Source organism: Mycteria americana, chromosome 15 (assembly GCF_035582795.1).
Source record: "Mycteria americana isolate JAX WOST 10 ecotype Jacksonville Zoo and Gardens chromosome 15, USCA_MyAme_1.0, whole genome shotgun sequence".
NCBI lineage: Eukaryota > Metazoa > Chordata > Aves > Ciconiiformes > Ciconiidae > Mycteria > Mycteria americana.
The window spans coordinates 7,882,174-7,901,859 of NC_134379.1; the positions used below are offsets into that span (position 1 = coordinate 7,882,174).

At 45.5% G+C, this 19,686-nt stretch overlaps 1 protein-coding gene across 4 annotated transcripts in view; it reads left to right on the forward strand.

Moving 5' to 3' along the window:
• Positions 1–19,686, forward strand: part of AP2B1 (adaptor related protein complex 2 subunit beta 1) — an 81,269-nt gene that overhangs the window by 31,472 nt on the left and 30,111 nt on the right. For all 4 annotated transcript variants that reach the window (XM_075518380.1, XM_075518383.1, XM_075518384.1 and 1 more), the window contains exons 10-14: positions 1,844–1,959; positions 3,081–3,246; positions 3,747–3,845; positions 6,837–7,096; positions 11,563–11,755. In XM_075518380.1, the coding sequence (XP_075374495.1) occupies positions 1,844–1,959; positions 3,081–3,246; positions 3,747–3,845; positions 6,837–7,096; positions 11,563–11,755 (834 nt within the window). The remainder of the gene's footprint in view (positions 1–1,843; positions 1,960–3,080; positions 3,247–3,746; positions 3,846–6,836; positions 7,097–11,562; positions 11,756–19,686) is intronic.

The following is a 19,686-nucleotide window of genomic DNA, read 5'->3' on the forward strand; positions in this document are numbered from 1 at the left end:
TTGTAGGCTCTGACAGGGCTGGACTGCTTGTTGCAAACAGTGACTGTAGGTTCTGTAGAGTAGAGTTGACTTAGGACAGATTTACCCCAAGTGCCCCTTAAGGCCACTTGTTAAAACATCTAGTGAAAGTTGTTGAGAAACTAGTAAGAGATGAAATTGCAAGCCCTGAAGCATCTATCTTGCAAGGACTTTGAGTGGGGTTCCCACTGTGCGCAATGTCAGTCTGTGTGGAGTCAGGTCCACGGTCGGTCTCCATGAACTGGAAGAGTCTTCCAGGTCACAGGCCCCAAATCTCTTCTTGAGCAGGAGAAGAGATCAGAGTAGGACATTGTCAGATTGCCATTTCACTGCCTCCGTAGTGGCATAGTACCTATAAAGCCGTGCTAAGGAGGGAGAGGTATAATAAAAAAATGATACCAATTATATAATTTTATGTGATACATCTCCTTACTCTGATACCAATTGTATTGGATTTTTTTCTGTTTGGTGTGAATTTCAGAGGAGGGTCTGATGGCCTTTACTGCCAGTTTGCAAAGACAGAGCAAATGCTGGTTTATCGTGTCTCCTCTCTTGGCTGATCCCTATGCCAGCATTGCCACTGTTTGCACTCGTAGGCTGTGTTTGTAAGATACCACAGCTATAGTCACAAGGGCAAGAAATCACCAAGAGGCTTTACTCTCAGCTTGTCCCAAATTCAGCTCTACAAGTCTTGAGGTTTGTCCTTGAGATTTTTGCCCATTTTCAAAAAACTGATTCCTGTGACTTAAATGCCATTTCATTCCTCCTCCTCCTGCCCAGCCTTCAAGTGCTCTGAAAGTGAAGGGGACTATTAGCTCACTTGAATCGAAAAATCCACCTACATTGCTATTGTTTGTGCCCTGCGATGTTTGTCTCGATCCTGAATGCTTTATGAATGTTCTGATGGTGACTGCCTAGGCAGTGTCGTGAGCAGTCTGCTTCTCACATTAATCACCAGCTGTGTAACGAGGCTTCATATGTGCTCTACTAATAGCCAAATCGCTGTCCTTATTTGAGACTCGCCGATGCTGGAGTTGGTTGCTCCTGTGATGTCCTGCCTCACTGTGCTATTTGGAAAGAGACCTCCCTGGATTATTTGCCTCCAGTTCTGGTTCCTGGAGCATGCCAGTGTCTAGTCCTTGTTATCTTACAGTGCCTGTGGCTGGGAATTTTGAGCTAATTAACGTGAAAGCTGCATTAGCAACAGTTGGACTTCTATTTATAGCTGTATCTTCACATGTTGCTAGTGACCTCACCCCCAAAATACTGAACCTCTTCCTGGTGTGAGCTGCTTTTCACCGCTGCTCTTGCAGCGTGATTGACAGCATGGTTTTCTCCTAGCTTCTTCTTCTAGCTTCTCCAGACACCTTCCAGCAGTTCCTGTCAAAACTCTCCCAGCTCTGGTTGCCACAGCTTGGGCAAGTCCAAGAGAGCTCATTCGGTGGCCTGTTTCAACTGCTAGCCAGTTGTGAATATAAGTAGTAATGATATATCACCCACTACTTATTACTACTTATAAGTAGTAATGCAGGCCATGTTCTTAAGGTCTCTTGTGTGGTGATCCAGCTATCTAATGGCACGGTAGCTCCAACCGTTACTTTTTGCAGGAGCTGGAGTCAGCTGGTATCTCCACTGTAATACACAAGCACTTGTCAATTGTAGGTTTTTTCTGGACACGCATATTGAGTTGGTAGCTGTTGTCCTTTTGTTTTCCCTTTCTTGGCCTTTTCTCATATGCATGCCTTGTTCCTCAGCATGTGCTGTGGGCTGGGAAGGAGTGTTTCTTCAGCTTGTTTTAATTCTATTGTTCTGATCTTCTCTCTAGCAATCTGCGGAGCGCTGCGTGAGCACACTGCTAGACCTCATCCAGACCAAGGTCAACTATGTGGTCCAGGAGGCCATTGTTGTCATCAGAGACATCTTCCGCAAGTACCCCAACAAGTATGTGAAAGTAGCATAAGATTTTTGGAAGCCCTTGTCAGCTAGCATCAGAATAGAGCAATGTAAAACTCACTCAGCATAGCTTACCAGGGCTCTGAAGCAACGGTGGCTGTTTTTCTGAAAAGCAGTGTCCATCCTGATTCTAGCTCCTAGTACGGTAGGATTCGGATGTTGGCTCTAGATGAGGTATCAGCCTGACGCATTATTAGTTTGAATTGAAAGCTTTTCCTTCCCCACCGCTCCATATTGATGCTGAGTATAAGCCTTAATCAAAGCTAGTAAAGCTCTTGCAGAGATACTAGAAGGAAAATTTGGCCAAGTTTGCGGCATAGGCTTCTGGTTTTGCTTGTCTCCTCTAGAAGGCTTATATACAAGGCCATGAAAGTTTATGGCTCTCATGGTCTGAGATCCCAGTCAGATTGTGCTGAACAAAATGCTGCTGGCTTTCTCCATCGAGTGTTCTCACTGGCTTGGGCAGTACTTAGCTTCTTTTAAGCTGTTTCTGCAATAAGGTTTTGTCTCTTCAGCTACAGAACAGCAGCAATGTTTTTCAGCAGAGACTTCATGATCACCTAAAAAGTAATATGGGACATCTGCAGGCTTCTCTGGCAATTTCTGTTGTCATTTACAAGATAGATTGCCTGCTTATGACAGGAATACCCATGCATGGGAATAGGGGAAGCTAAATAATGAGTGCGGGGTATTGTCTGTTTTACAGCAAAGCCTTGGGGAAGTGTAATATCCAGTTTAGAGTTACCAGTCTGAAGATGCCAGCGAGGCTGCAGGATCTGATACAGACTCATGGTTTGAACTGTTGGATCAAATGTTCCCTTTAGCAAAACAGAGAGGGAGGCAGTTTCGTCTTGAATTCCACATCTGGGTGGTCTTGCTGATTAACAAAACTGCAAAACTCTTGAGGACCCTGTGAGATCTTAGTGCTTAGCTTGGAAAAAGAAAAAGCCTAGGAATAGCTTCTGTAGTTGAGTGAAAGTGCTGCTTGTTGCATAGAAATACAAGACATTGTAATTCAGTGCAGAATTCTCTGCAGAATGATGTGGGCAGAGATGGAGTAACACAAGTTGAATTCACCCCAGTAATCCACCTGTACTCTGACAAATCAGGTATGAAAGCATCATTGCCACTCTGTGTGAGAACCTAGATTCCCTGGATGAACCAGATGCCAGAGCTGCCATGATCTGGATAGTGGGTGAATATGCAGAAAGAATTGACAACGCAGATGAGCTGTTGGAGAGTTTTTTGGAGGGCTTCCATGACGAAAGTACTCAGGTAAAATTATGTTGTGCATCTTATCTGTGTATCTTTCATGCAGTGTATGTATGGGATGGACAGTAAATATTATTGCAGTGGTCAGAAAATACCTCCTAATGAAAACTTCAATATTTGGCTAAAAACTCTTGGGAGTCTGTAGACTTGCTCTGTTGTCTATCTCCCAAACTTCTCTTCTTGGAAGGATAAGACAGAACAGGAGGGGTTTCTAGATGTTGTATACTTCTTGGGGAATAGCCCTGATAGGGACCAGAACAAACAGAAGAATAGTGATGAGATGCATAAACGTAGGACATACATCGGGGACTTGTCTGTGAAAGTGCTTTGCAACAGGCAAGAGTCTGAGTCTCACTGTACTGGGTTTCACTGACAAAGAATAGTGTAATGCTTTTAGAAAGCATAGGACTTGAGTTTCATATCAGTAAAGGATGTTGAGACTTGAGAAACATTGCTAAAGCATGGATGAATTTTCTAATCTCTGGTGTGTCCCTTTCTCTTAGGTGCAGCTCACCCTACTGACTGCTATAGTGAAGCTGTTCTTGAAAAAGCCTTCTGAGACACAGGAGCTGGTTCAGCAGGTCCTCAGCCTGGCCACGCAGGTAAGCCAAGATACCCAGTGAACCAGAGACCTCCAGACAGTGTGGCCTGGCAGATGGGAGACACCACACAGCAGGCCAACAATCAGCTTTGCAGTGGATAGGATTCAAGCGTGTTCCCCTCTCTCCCAAAGAGACGCCATTTAAGAGCTGCTCTGTGCCTGTTACCATGCCATCTGGCATCTACTCTCTCCTTCTTAGCTCTTGCTTCATCCTAATTACTTCCCTGTTCCCCCACCAAATGAAAACTTAGGGACAGGGTAGAGTTATGAAGAAACCAAAATGCTTTCTCCTTGAAGGTGGCTTGCAGTTAAAACATCTGGAACTATGACAGAGGGAAAGGGCCTGGCTAAGACTTTGTTCTGTGAACAGCAAAGCTTAAGCAGTGCTATAAAAAAAGAAAGAACTGAGGTTTGGGGTTTTTTCCTTTGTACTTGGATGCTGTCAACCAATGTGGCAGCTTTGCTGGAGGCTGTAACAGTGGGTTAAGATCCCGGATTCATTATGCATGAGGTGCTGAGTTATGAGCTCAGATCACTGCAGGCATGGCTGGGCTTGAGCTGGCAGACAGAAGTGCTGTAGTTTTGGGGGACAGAAGTGGAGATATCCTGCTGGCAGGAGCGGGTAAGACCTCAGCCAATCCTCCTGTGCTCCATGGCTGTAATGACTGGGGTAAATGTGTGATGGCGTAGTCCAAAAAGAGCAGCTCCTCTCCCGACCTGCTGTGTCAAGTGATGACAATAGTCTCCCAGCTGCTCTGAATGGGCTGTGATTGTTTCGGAGCAGAAAACCTGGAGTCAATCGTCAGCTGGCCTTTCTGATCCTCTTTGCTGCAAGAAGCCATGGCTGTGGACTTTTTAGTACTTAAAACTTTTACTCATCCCTTTGGGGGTGTTGCATTGGTCAGTGGCAAGAAATCTGTGGCCTGCTTTTGTTGCTTCAAAACCTGCTATTAGGCAGGCTCTCAGCTCCTCTTTAGAGAGGGGTGGGCCAAGGGCTTGCTATATCATTTGTCTAAGCCAAAAGAAGAAAGGTACTGGGTGTTAAAACCCACTGTGCTGAGTCACAAAACACTTAATGGCACCCTAGGAATATAATAGGCGTCTGTTTTTTCTCTGTTTGTCACAAATGTTGATTCAGTCTGGCTTCTTGTATTTTATATGAATAATAAGTCAATGTAGGATAACTGGCTGTAAAACACTAAAAAGCCTTATGCTTCAAGGTCTGATTTCTAGGTAGAGATACTGTTTTTTACTTGAGTGGGAGAGTAATTACACGTGTGTTTCTTTCCCCAGCTTAGGTGTTGTTGCACTTTGAGTGTCTCTTAGGGTATGTCTGCACAGCAAACTCCAGGTGCGATTGTAGCAGGAGCCAGCTTAATCCAGCCAACACTGGTAAAAATAGCAATGAAGCAGCTGGGGATGGGAGGGACACAGATGTGTAGCAGTGATCAAGGTCCCTGGCAAGCCCATAACCTAATGGATGGCACAGAGCCTCTACATCTCCATTGCTGTTGTCTGTCTGGCATGGTGGGTAACTAAGCTAGCATGGGTTCATTGGTATGCACCACAGGGGTGCATGCAGACCCTGGAGAGTGAATTGGGAGAAATGTGGAAAGGGAAGATCTGAGCCTCTTGTTCCAGTAGATTTGCTAAAGTTTCAAGTCTGTTTATTTGGCTGTGAGAAGAAACAGTCAGTCTTGAATCTGTATGTGCCTGCAAGTAGATAGGAGCATGTGGTCTTTCATGTCTGCCCTTGCAGAAGCCCTGCCTGATCTTGAACTGCCTGCTGCAGGCAGGATGTGGAGATTCTTGTAGGAATTGTGAAGGGTGTAAAGAGTCCACGACTCCACCATCAAACTGAAAAACAGCACTGCAGAGAAATCTATCAGTTGACCCAGACATTGTATCTAGGTCCTTACGCGCAAAATGAGCTTAGCATGCTCAGTCTCATTACAAATAGAGGTTTTGCTGTGTGCCTGAGATCTCTTGAGACAGAGGGCAGAGAGGCAGGTTATAGCAGGTCAGCAGCAGTGTGAATGAGATCACAGAAGAGGAAAAGAAATGCCAAGGAGGAAGGCTAATGAGGTGTATGATATGTTGCCAGAATTTTATGGGGAAAAAAACCTCAGAAACATTACCCTGTTACTCTGCTGACGTGGGGATTAAAAATCCCAGCTCCTGTTTCCATGAACAGTTCAAACATGTTGCACTACAACATAAAACGACACCACCTCCTTCTCCCTAGAACATTAGCTGCAAACTATCACCGCTCACTTTGCTGCTCTGGGCAGAGCTGTTTGAAAAGGAGAGAAATAATTAGTGCTTCATGCAGAGGCAGAAGTATCTGCAGTAAAACAAGGGTATTATTGACAGCTGGAGAACTGATGAAGTATCCTAACTGTGTGTCATTAGCATTTTTCCATACTTCATTAGATAACTAAAAGACAGGATAAATAAGATCTCTCTTGGTATGAACAATACAGCTTATTAAGATCCATCCTGTAGCTCTGCAGGGTCTTTTTGTCCCGCAGTGCCCTTGAGTAAGTTACATATTTCCAGGAATCTTGGATCATTCTGTTACAATATGCAGTATTGCATGTCTACTCTTAGTATGTGACAGAGTCATTTCAACTCGTGTTCTTTTGTCCTGTCTACACCCCCTTGGAGTTCTCCTAATACTTACCATTATCTTAGTGGCAAGAGAAAGCATTTGATAGCTCTGTGGGCTGGGGTAACTGTGGGATGTAAATCCTGGGCTTTTTGCTCCCTGACCAGCTGAGCAGGAAGCTAGGCATTAATACTTTGGTTCTCATTTTTAATTTTGGGATGTTCATCACAATGAGCAGTTTGTAACATCGTTCTGAAATTGGTGAGTGTCACTACTGCATGCCTGGGGTTTTTTTTAATCCAGCAGAATCACTGCTAGAAAAATTAAGTGATTACAGGTGTTAGTCCCCTTCAAACCTGTGACTGATGTATTGCTTTGTCTCAGGATTCTGACAACCCAGACCTGCGGGATCGTGGCTACATCTACTGGCGCCTTCTTTCCACGGATCCAGTGACTGCCAAAGAAGTGGTCCTCTCAGAAAAGCCACTTATTTCTGAAGAGACCGATCTGATTGAACCAACTCTACTAGATGAGTTGATCTGCCATATTGGGTCTCTGGCTTCTGTGTACCACAAACCACCCAATGCTTTTGTGGAGGGGAGCCATGGGATCCACCGCAAACACTTGCCAATTCACCATGGAAGGTAAGCTGAGGCAACTGTGGTGATAATGGACAGGATTAGTTGGACTGTTTGCTAGAAAGAAACAAAAGATGCAGGGATCTTTTTTAACACTCTAGTGGTTTTTTCTCGATTGTGTAGGGGCTTGCAGGTCATTCAAGGAGCCATTTCATTGGAGCATTTAATCCTGGGTATGTAGTTTGAGTTCCTGGGTCAGAAGACAGAGGAAGTATCAAAGTTCTTGTGTGAGGAGAAGCTATAATGTTTTTTGGAAAGACACTGGCTATAAGCCCTCTTGACATGAGAGTTTGAATAAAAAAGCAGAAGCTTTGGGTAACTGGTGCAAGGGCATACTTCCAGGAGGAGGATGACTGTGGTAAAAACAAGCATCTTACAAAATCAAAGAAGTGTATCCTTCTGTAAGAGCTTTTGCTTTAGCAACAGCGCAGCTTTACAAGCCTGATTTATGTAGAATAATACCAGTTTCCTGGAACTGGCAAGTACAGGGATCCTTTGCTGTTGGAATACGAAATGGGGAAGGACTGGTAAACCTACCTTTCTCACTTGGTGCCTATTAAGTGAGGGAAGTGTAAAAGCCATCTAAGCCCCGTCACTGAAAATTGTTTGGGCTTAAAAGAAGATAGCTAGACTGATATGGCTCTGTCTCACCTTTGGTGAGCGGGGGGGAAAATGCTTTGGCTTATTGTCTGGAGCTTTAATGCTTCCCTGTGATCACAGTCCTGGAAGTGGGTTAGATCTGCAAGTAGTCCTGTGCTACTTCACAGTAGTCCTGTGCTGCAGCGGTGTTGCGTTGGGCCTGTTCCCATGGTTCCTCATTCAGGTAAGCAGTGCTATTTGCACTAATGGTATTAATTACAAATGTAAGTGTGCTTTACAGCAGGAGGCAGAGTATCCAGGCTTACCTCTTAATAATATTCCCAAAGTGACATTTGGAGTGCTATTTTTTGCTGTTGCACTGATAAATCAGTGTGCGATGCTGCTCCTTTTCTATTTTCTGACACCACTTTTCTGCTATTCTTAGCAACTAAAGCTATTTATGTAATGAGTAGTTTTGGGAAGCAGAGTTGTTTTCTCCCTGCCTATGAAATCAAGTCTGGCTGCATTGACCCAGGACCAGCCAGCACACTTGGACAAGAAATGCTGCGGCTGCTTTCCGCAGCTACTTCTCCTAGTCAAAGATTTGCCTTAATAGCAAAAGGAGCTGGGCTGGGGGTAGCTTTGGTCTCCAGTGTTGCCAGCCTTCCTGTACACTGTTGTTTCAGGTCACTACAGAAGCTAACATTTTAGGGGGTTTTAGTCACCTCAAGGAATTCAGCTTTTGCAAGGAGAAGTGGTCTTTTTACTAGCTTCTTGCGCGTACCGTGTACGTGGCTTGACTCTTGTAGCTCACGCTCAGACAGTCTGCTGACCTGAAATCTTTTCTGACTATAGCAGTATTGTACATTGCCCTGGTGGTGTTTACTACTAAATTACCCATTACTTCAACGTAAAACCTTCAGGCCTCGATCAGCAGTGGCAAGCTGAGGAAGCCAGAGCTGGGGGAAGGTCTGAAGGGTGCTCAGCAGAGCACGCTGCATACTGATGCAGTGCTTTAACCTGTTTGGTAAATTATAAAAATGAGTGGTGTTACTTAATGGCATACCAGGCTTCTCCGATGTGAGCTTACCTCATAAAGAGGCCCCGTTATTATGGTTTTCTGCTTTACTGTTAGCAAAAGGACAGTAAAACCTTACAAGCTGATGCCAAGGCCTCCTTGTACAATCTCACAGCGTACCAAATTGCCACTTTCAGCCATGAGAATTACAGCGAGCAGCTCCGCAGGAGCATAGTTGTGGGGAGCCTGAATTTGTGCATCCAGTATGATTTTACTGATTACTAAGAAATTCATTTGTCTCTTTCTAGTGCTGAATGTGCATGAAAAGATACATGAAGATCTGTTAGTTTAAGGCAAGTTAAGGGTGTCCAGTGAAAGATAACCTCCTCACCTAGCTATTTGGAGTTATCTTCATTTCTTCTGCAGTTTCTTCTATCTTCATTTCATACTCCAGTAATGACCGTTCTGGTAGCTGACCTGTCTGCTAGAGACTAAGGTTTTCCTTCAGATTGCACAGTGAGAGAGAGGTGGAAGCATGGAATTCTGGAGATGTCCACAATGAATGTGGCTTAAGAGAGTCAAAATAGCATTGCCTTGAGTAGATGGGCAGAAGTAGCCAGATGAGTGGTGCTTTCCTGGGTATAAGCCTAGGAGGAGTCAGCTATGGTTGGCAGAATACACTACATTGCATTTTGATTCATTTCATTTTCATTCAAAGCAGTGTAGGACAGGTTCCTTTCAGCTCTCAGCTGATGGGAAGACCCATTGAACAGCTCACAGATGGCAAAATGTTCCTGCCTCTTCAATGAGCCCAAGTGTCATAGAGTTGCAGATGAATCCTAAAGGTGGGGGAGAAATCTCCTGATTGCTTGGCAGTGTTTCCTCATGTGGTGGCTCCCACCACCCCTGCTCAGCTATAATGCAGCTGGGAAATTTGGGGAGATGTTTACAGGGCTCCTGGGAGAGGAGGAGTCTGGTTAGACTCTGGCAGGAGTCCCCATTCCCACACAGGTGGCTGCAGGAAATTTTTGATTCTGGTTCAGGCTGTGCATCCCTTGTGTCACCCAACATCTGGGAACTGCTGGAGGCTGAACTCATAGGAGGGCCAAATCTCCAACTCACGCGGGCAAACCCAGCTGCTAGCCACTGCCCAAGACTATAAGGGAGAAAGCTTATATCAAGTCTTTTTGCCCTTTATAACCCACATATTCTTTATTCATTTTTTTTCTTTCAAAGAAAATGCAAAGCTGTTTATACAAATCTCTTTTAGAGGCCCGTTCTGTACAGGAAATGGAAGGCTTGGTGGTTTGTGTTTTCATACAGACTGACTTAGCTTTGTCCTTTCCTAATTTCTTGTTGGGCGTCGGGGCAACTGCAGTTACACAAGACCTTGAAGGATTGCTTTATCTCCATCAGAAGAAGGATGAGTAAGTGCTGAAGAGGTGTAGTGTTAAAGGGATTATATACTGGGAACGTACCAAGTGTGTGCACTACCGGCTTGTAATGTGCCTCTGCTCATACATGCTGTTCTTCCCCGTTCTCAGGTTGGGGGTGGGAGTGGATCACGGTAACCAGTTGCTCTTCAAAAATATTTTAGTTAGCGGTTCAGCATACTCAGAAGTCTCCCTGCTGAAGGCAGAAGCAGAAAGGACAACTAATATTAGTACTATTAGGGATCTAAAGCTTTTAATGCAAGAAAGCTTTCAACCCTTTCTGTCGCTGCCTGGTAACTAATTCATTCTGCAGTCCTTATGGTACATCTTTTCCTCTTGGCACTCAAGTTGGGAGCAGCTTATACTCTGTTGCTAAAGCTTTCCCCTCAGTAACTGAATAAGAGTAAGGAAGAGAATCTTGGCTACTCAAAATCAGGAGCTGCAATCCTTACAAAAGAGCCCCAGTGTTAAACACCTTGTCAGGATGCCAGTTCCCATGGCATTTGTGTGCAATTACCTGTTGGCTGCATCTGCAGTAATATGAGCTAGAAATAATTTTGTCAGTTACTGCTGGCAACAGGATACAAAATAGATTTTTAGGTTATCTAAAATATTAGTGTCTCTGGATGTAAAGAATAAATACATTGTAATGAGATCTCCAGGAGCTACAGTCAGTCTTATGTCCCTCCCGCCTTGTCGTAAAATTCAGTGGCAAGTGAATATAAAAGGTAGCCAGACTGCATATGATGAGACATTTTGGAAGCTGTATAATGAGCATTTCTAGACTAGTAATTAGGATGCCTGCTAACTCAGAGAAAAGAAAATTATTGATAGAAGGGAGGCATCAATTTTAGATTGAGGTCTGTAATTAGAAAAGAGTTGTGGAGCTTGGTGCTGGTCAGTAGAAGGTGGTTAATCCAGATCTGTGGGGAGTGGTTGAGTTTGCACTGGTTAGAGTGAGGTCTCAAGGTTTTTATCAGTGTTAGGTCTCTGAGGAAATTTGGGTTATTTTTTTTTCCCCCATGTTTACATGTAGTTCTCCAGGCCCAGTGGGCTAAAAATCATCTCTCTAGGTTTCTTCTGAGCTGGGAAATAATTATTTTCAGTGCCATAGTCCATACAGTACTCATGGTTCACTGTTTTGGAGGGGTCTGTGATTCTCAAGGTGGGCAGGTTTCACACCTTGAAGATTCCCTTTTCTGAACTGAAAACCATGCACGATGCATGGGAAGTCTTTGTTCTCAAAGCACGTGTTGAAGAACAACTTGCCATAACGCACTGCCTTGTACGTGGCTTGTCAGATCAGCTGCTAGGATAAGCTTTTAACTGACTTCTGCTCATGAGCCACCTCTTGCTGTGTATCCCCATGCTGCGAATCGGAAGCTGGAGACCAAAGGTGACTAATGTTTCTCTCTTCTGCTTCTCGTTCCTCCCACCCATAGCACTGATGCAGGCGATAGCCCCGTGGGCACAACGGCCACTACAAACCTGGAGCAGCCACAGGTCATTCCATCGCAGGGCGACCTTCTGGGTGACCTTCTCAACCTGGACCTGGGACCCCCAGTGAATGTTCCCCAAGTGTCCTCGATGCAGATGGGTGCTGTGGACCTCCTGGGAGGAGGGCTGGACAGCTTGGTAAGTGGCATCCTCTTTAGCTTCAGCTGATGTGAAATAATTGAAGCTGTGCTTACCTCTGCAAAGCCTTGATCATTTGTGCTTGTAATGCTTGGATCACTGAGCTCCCAGTGCTGAGTCCTAACACTCCAAGAGGATTTAACCAGCACTATTGTACCAACTTTCAGCAGCTTTTTCCTACTATAAAACAAATGTCGCTGCATGCTGTAGAATCCCCATGGTCAGCGGATATATTTGTTCCATGCTTTTTCTGTCTGTAGAAGAAAACCAAAAAGTTGTTTTGAGGATGTAAAGTGTCCCACTGTTTTGTAATTGATTCAGGCTCCCTTTCAAGAAGGCATTTGTTCCACCCTGTTTCCAACCCTACTGAATCTCAGTGCAGAACTCTCAGGGCTGCAGGCTGTAGCCCCGTGTCATCCCATTTGTATATTCTCCAGAGTATGTCATGGTTTAATATCGGTGACATTTTAATTGCAGTTAGGTCAAGAGGAAAGCACTCTGCGTAGTCCTCCCCATGCCCCAGCTGCTCACGAGGAGGTATTCTAGTACTGACAGGGTCAGGCTCCAGAGTATGAGTAATTACACATGGCTTCTGCTCTGGGGTGTGAGCTGCAATGAGAGAATCACTTAGCAAGGAGACCGTAGCAGTGGAGAGGGGCTTGGTGCTGTGGTCTTACACTTGTGGCAGCCAGGCATTGAGAAGTGGTGAATGTAATCATCAGCCTGGGAGTTGTTCGCATGGGGTGGAGCACGGCACACAGATCCCTAACACCCTGCTGACTTGCCTGCAGGGGTGAGAAGCAGTCTAGGTGGATTTGCACCATGTAACCTGAGTAAGACTACCCCAGTGAACGTAGCTGGGTGTTTTTCAGACCTTCAGTGGATTTGTCTTGCTTTGGTTTGAGGTTTGGCTTGTAGTGAAGCTGGGTTGGGTTATCTGTGTGCCTAGTTTAGGTGCGTTTTCAGTTCTGAGTCAAGCTCTGAATAACAGAGGTAGGAGGCAGCTGGATGAACCCCAATGCAACAAATCCTTATTTGTCAAAGATTTTTTTTTTTTTAAGCTGCCATAGTCTTATTAAAGCAGACATTAAACACATTTCCAGCTCCAGCGCTTCATGAGCTAATGAACTGGAAACACTCTAACCCTTAATGGCATTGGTGTTCACGGAGGTCAGACGTGCTTTAGCCTCTGTGCCATCTAAACAACAGTTTGCTTATTTAGCAGGGAGACTGCTTTTACACTGGGAAGATAGGGGATTAGGGAAATGGCTTAAGCTGAAGTTGCTGGGAAAGCAGACAGTGAGCCCAGAGCAGTGACCTTTGCAGCCTTTGCCCTGCATTGCAAGATGTGCCATTAAGAAACTGGGATTTTTAATTGTGTTAAGGCATTGCAGAAAATGGTGCTATCTGTGGCAGCTCAAAATGGTTAGGAGTTAAATTCCTCTGTCTATACTGTCTTCAAGGCCACTTATAGTAACTCTTTGTTTCTCATTAGTGTCAGGGACAAATAAATGGACACAGCAGGAGGACTAAAACTTGGTTTTGGGAAAAGAGTTGTCTTGCAGTTGGCATTAATGGGCTTAATTTAGTGACCTGCTTTGGCAGTAGACCTATTAGTTGATATGGTACTAGGCTTTTACTTAATATTTTTCTCAAGCCTTAAGTAAATCCATGGGGCTGTGGAGGGTGGTCTAACAAAGTGATCATGTCTGGGCAGGGAGTAGCTGTGCCTCGGGCTGCGTGGGCCCGCGCTGTCTTAGCTGAGTTACTAGATGGGGTGAGCACTAAAATATCTGAATGGTGGTGGTGGTTTTTTTTTCCCCTGGAATGCTTTTTATTGAAGTGCTGTTGCATCAAATGTCCTCTCTTCTCCTCATCCCTCGCATGTATAAGTGAATCTTTTCCTGGTAAATCTCTGTTTCTCTGGCTTGTCCTTCCCTAATAAGCCTAATTAGTGTGTGAGTGAATGTGATCTGTGTCTTTGTTTATTGTTGTGGGCATGTGTTTAACAAGTATCAAGCTGAGTTAACCCTAACCTGGTATTAGCTAAATTGCTAGGCAGTGTCTCTTGGCTGCATGGCTAGCCAAGGGGATTAGCATTTTGATCTTAGGCTAATATTAAGCCACGTTTGTGCACTGCCAAAACCACAGTCTCAGACTGCAGGTACGCCTATGCCTGATTTCTGTATGTGGTGGGGGGGTGAGATGCATCCCAAGGTGCTCCCTTGAAGAAGAGCTGAGCTCTTCACCCTTCACCAGGGATCAAAAACGGCTGGGAGCCAGGGATGGCAGTCACTTGGGCTGCTCGTGCAGTCAATTAGTGGGGTTGGAGACTAAAATAAAATCTTCTTCCTATGTCCTTATCAGTGTTCTGCTTGTCGGTATATCAGTAGGTGTTCTGGCTGTTGGCGTAGCAATCCCTTCCTCTTTCTCCTCCATATACCTTACACACATACTTTCTTTATGTTATATCACTGCCTGATTCGTTCTGCTTTGAAGTTGCCCTCTCCATTACTCCTAAATTCTTTTTTTAATGCATTTCTTCCCCTGCTTTGTTGGGAAGACTGAGGCTCCCATACTCTTGCATGAAGCATGGAGTGGTGTGAGCAGTCCCTCTCTCCTCCTCAAACCAGACAGAGTTTACTTCACTTTGGGCCCTTGTGCTACCAGAAAGTTACCCTGTTTGGTTGTGAATGCCAAGGCAGCTGTCTTCCTCTGTGTGTGCTGCTTTGGTCTTTCTTTTCCCATCCCTCCTGTTGTCTTAAGAGTCTAAGTAAGAGTACTGGAACCAAGTGTGGTTGGGGTCTGATCTAAGGAAGGATTGAATATGCGTTTTCCCAGTAGGAATTTGTCTAGTGTAATTTTTTTTAAGGCTCCTAGTGATGGAGTTTGTACCACCTCTACTGTTGGTCCCTGTTTTCTGCTCATTGCTAGCAGATCCCTTTCGGATCTTAGGTGACTTGAGAGGAGACAGGGGAACATGAGGTATTTGAATGCAGCATATTCTCCGCATTGTGCCTCTGGCATTATCTCTCAGCCTGAGCGGGGACGTAAGTTGCTCTACTGCCAGAGTAGAGCAACCCCAAACCCCACTTCCATTTTCCAAGCAACTGTTTGATATGTAAAAAAGCCTAAATAAGCCTCTTTGTTACAGTGGAAGAAAATGGTTTGGGATGTGCTTGAGTTGATGCATGAAATCATGGTCTGTTGCTGTGATGGTGAGATTGCGTCAGTACTGCGAGTGTCTCAAAGGCAGCTGAAGGTCTGGAAGAGGCTGCTGGCAGGATCTCAGCCAGTTTGTCACATTCACTCAGTGTCATGAGTTGATCCCCTCGGATACTTGTTGCAGCTCTTGTGTATTTGATAATGCCTCCTTTTTCTTTGGAAGGGGTGTCTGTCTTCAGAGGGATGCTCTTGCAGTGAAAGTCCCAACAGGACTAACCCAGAAAGATTAACAGCAGCGTTAACTTCCATGGCAAATGTCATTCTGCATTTCCATTTCTTAAACTGTGGGGTTTTTTTCTTCCAGGCATTTAAATAGACACTGCATGGTATAAAACTGGATAAACACCAAATTAATATTGTGCACTTGAATTTTCCTCAGCATTGCTAGATATTTATCCCTGTGACCAGTGAGACTCCAGCTGCTTGATAGGTTAATTTCTTTAGTGAGTAACTCTTATTTTATCTCCATAGTGAGTCCTGTAATTGGTATTAAATGTAACATGCATATTGTGCATGCACAGATGCTGAGCATGTGTTAACAATTTAAAAAAAAAAAAGGGAGAAAAAGGGCCTTTAGTACAAGAACAAGATATGCTTTGCTTATAACCAGAGCAGACTCGCTATATGGCTTAGAGAGCTGTTCTCTAGTGAACAGAGCCAGCACTGAGTCTGTTCCATGTTGTGCCCCTGTTTGCCACCCTGGGCAGATCTTGTTGTTCTCTGCTTTGCACTCTTTTCTGTAAAATGGTGACCAAGCCCACCGTTACAAAGCTGTTTGAGATCTCCAGCTCCACAGTGTAAAGTAGCGGTACCAGTCACTAATGTGGGAGAAGCAAAACTTGCTTGGACAGCAGATTGCCGGATGCGGAGTTGTGCATGCTGAGAGCTGGAGTTTGATGCTTTATCCCCCTAAATCCGGCTCTTAAGCGGCTAAACTTCATGCAGATTATAGGCAGCCCCCCAACTCCTGGTTTACTGTTGATGCAGTGCTTTGTAGGATGTCTATCCATGCTGTAATGAGCCAGGGTCATTTTGCCTTTAAACCTTTTTGTGTGTTCATTTGCTCTGAAAATCCATTGGGCATGAGAGCTCCGCGTTGCCCAGCACATTGTGCAGCTCGCTGTGAGCCCGTGCGTTCAACAGGAGCAGGGCACTGTGGCTGGGAGCCAAGGAGGCTGGCTTTAAACCCGGGGGCAGAGCAGTAAATCTGTAGGAATGGACAGGCTTGGATTGTCTGTTATGTAAGGATTTTATTTAATACTCTAGCCACTCATCTACAAGAATATTATTGATTCAAGGCTAGCAGCTGGTCAGACTGATTTATGTCCTGAATTGTAAAGCTGTTTGATAAACACTGGATATCCACAGTTTTCTGTAATACCTGGACTGGTTTGGGCTGTTCCAGGTGGAGCTGTGCCCCTCAATGTAATCAGGTTGGATATAGGGGGGTCTGACCCTAGGGCTCTCTTCTGCATGGTTCAGGGCTGTCCCACCATTGTGCTTGCTCTGAAGTGTGATGGCGGGCTGGGACCTGAGCACGCTGACCCTCTCCTGCTCTGTCCTGGGCTCTGGGCGCCTGTAGGCTCGGCAGCCTGGGAAGAAATGCCTGCTCCAGCAGTCCTGAGTGCCTGCCTCATCCGAAAGGCTACTTCATTTACCTTTTCCTGGAACTACAGCGTGAGAATGGCTGTGCTAGGTCAGCCCTGACATCCATTTATGTAGTGGATGTGATGCTTCCGCAGGGTGCTCCTCCAGCAAGGGGCCGAGCGTCTCCTTTCATCTAGGCTGTTCTGGTTTGATGAGCTACAGAGGACATCTGTTAGGATTTCTGACAAAGGGCATGTGTCCATTGCTGGAGCAGTGCTGATACAGAAAAGGAGCTCTTCTGGTGGGTCACTCATTCATGTCTGTTTTAAGGCTCTTGTTGCTGTAACAGTAATAGGACTGCTAGAGTTTTGTAGAGCTGCTTTTTTACACTTTAGAAAATGAAAATGGTTAGTACTTAGTTTCGTTTGCTGATGGAAATCATTCAGCAAGGTAAAGCATTAGCAGTAAGTGGTACTGAAACTGGTGGTCGTGGTATTGGCAGCATGACCTGTCCTCCACCACCTTTGATGCAGCTGTCCTTGGTTTGGACAGTAGCCCTTCTGCTCTGCAAGCCTGGCTTGGCGGCATGAAAACAGACACATAAAATAGGCAGCAAATGAGGTACTGAAAATGCCTCTGTGTGAGCCACAGCAGAGTCTGCAATGAGGTATCTACAGCCCATCAGGAGGTCAGAAGATGCAGACCATGCATGATCTGTCCTGCAGTTAAGATGTCTCTAACAGGATTAGCCCAGATCAAGTGGCCTGCTAGCAGCTGTGCTCTCAGCATTTCAGTCAGCCCCGTCGCCTGATTCTTGTTAGGTAAATGCCTTGTGTTCCTTGCTGCTGTGTTACTGAGTGCATGCTCTCATCTGGCTCCTTGAGCTGTGATGCTTAATTCTTGGTTTGGGGTGCGAGGGAGGGAGGAGTTAGCAATTGTCCCCTGTTAGCCCATGAATTATGGCTCCATGAAATGCATTAGCTGCTCTGAAAGCCCTGGCTATGCTATGGGCGCAAGGCAAAGTGGTTCCTGAGCAGTCAGTGATTGTTGCAGCTTCTGTCCCTGGCTCCACCCTCCCTGTTATTTTTTGGAGCTCTAAATGCCTCACGTCATGTTGCAGAAGTGATTGTAACCCCTCTGGATCACATGAACACTTCAGCAGAGTCACTTCATTACAAGCTGCTGTTAAGATGCAAATATACCCTCCTAATGCAGTAACTCCAGCACTGCTGCACTTCATAAGTCAGCGTAACTGCTTACACGGAGCTGAAATTACAGGGCAAATGCTCTTCAGCTGCAGAGCAGCTGCAACGCTGTCTGAGCCAACTAATACAAAGTAAAGATGCCGATGCAGTTTGGGAAGAGGTGCAAGTACTGGTTTTGTTGATAGAGGGTCGAGCCCAGCCTCCTCTTTAAACCCCTGTGGCTGCTTGAGTGCTGTTGGGGCAGGATGGGTTTGGAGGGAATAAAGAGCATTCCTGTTTGAAGAACTTTGTGCGTTTGGTGGCCACGGCTCCCTGTTCATCCCCTGCTCATCTCCTGAAGCTGGCAGCTCTTCATCCTGGACAGAGGCTTTGTGCTCTTCAGCAAGAGGCAAGCCTGCCAACTTTGGGCTCAGGATCAGGGCTTTGCAGTGCTGCAAGTTCCCAGCCAAAAGTTCCCCTTGGCCATCCTGAGACCAAGTGGGCACCCCACCTTCATAGCGAGCGTTTCAGCCTGGGCAGGGCTGGCAGCTGTATTAACATGGTCCTTTCCTCCGCGGGGCTCTTGCCTGCTCCCATGTAAGGCAGATTCACGTTGTCCTTCTGACAGCAGTGTCTCCCCGCCCGTGAGATGAATGGAAACGGTTAACTAGAGCTGCCAGCCCTGGGGAATTGGTTCAGCAGCACTTCATGCCTGACTAATATCTGCTGCTTTCCTGCACTCTGCCTGTCACTCCAGATGGGAGAGGACGCTCTGTGGGTAATTGGTTCCTGTTCCCTCTGTCTTCCTCCTTCCCTCACACACATCGCTGTTACGGTTTCTTCCATCATTTGAGTTTGGAATAAAGTTAGATCTTGGGCATCTTGCAGGAGGATTGGGTAAAACAGACATGGAGTTTCTGAATGGGGAAAGCATTGGTGAGATGAGAGGGTGACAGGCAAGAAAAATGGAGAGAGGGACTTCTGTGCTGCTACGATGGACAGTGCACCCTAGATCTGATGTGGAACTGATTGTATTAGTTCTGTATTAACTTTTCTCCCCTTTAATTTCTGTTGAGGTACTTATATTGCCACTTCTCTTTTCACTATATAGGCAGAGCCAGCTCTGCCCGTAGGGACATGCTGAAGCTGCCAGCTCCTTGGAGCTTGCTCTGCGGCTTTGTAGTACACATCTACAGTGCTTGGTCCCAAGCATAGGAGCCAAGACAGTGGCAGGCTGCTGTGTGCAGACCCCTCCTATAAGTAAAGTGGGGCTTCAGGAGGAGCAGGTCAGAGCCCCCTGGCACTGGAAAGAGATCTTCTCTACCACAAAGCAGAGATGCTGGGTGCAATCTAGAAATGTAAGGAGGCTCATGGTAAATTCTCTGAGCCAGTGAGGTTTTTTTCTCTGCCTTGTAGGGGGTAAGAGCTGGAGTCTCGACTCAAAACAAGCAATAAATCCAAATTCTACTTTCCCCCAAGGGCAGCTAGGGAAAATGGATAGCTTGAGGAACCCTAATATGTCATTCCTTCCCTCCTTCACAGTGAGCACATGCAGAATGCAGTGTACGGGCTTCTTCGAGGTTGGATTTCTAGCCTGCAGCTTCTTATGATGAGTGTAGTAGCAAATGGTAGAATAGTTAACATCTGGCTTGATTATGCAGAATTATTCAGTCATTTCCATAATACCCTTTGTAAAATGCTTGTTGCTTGATAAACCAGTCTTCCCCCTGCTTCAGACAACAGTACCGGAAATCCTCTGTGCAGGCAATAATATCTGGAAATGAACTGGATTCTTCACCTTTTTTCTTTTCCTCTGGACTTCACTGCCTGTCAGTATAAAGTGTGAGGTGCATCTGCGTGCAAGACTATGAATAGGGATGAGGTGTAATAGTTGCATTTATTACTCCTCAGTGAGCCAGTAACAAGATGTAAATT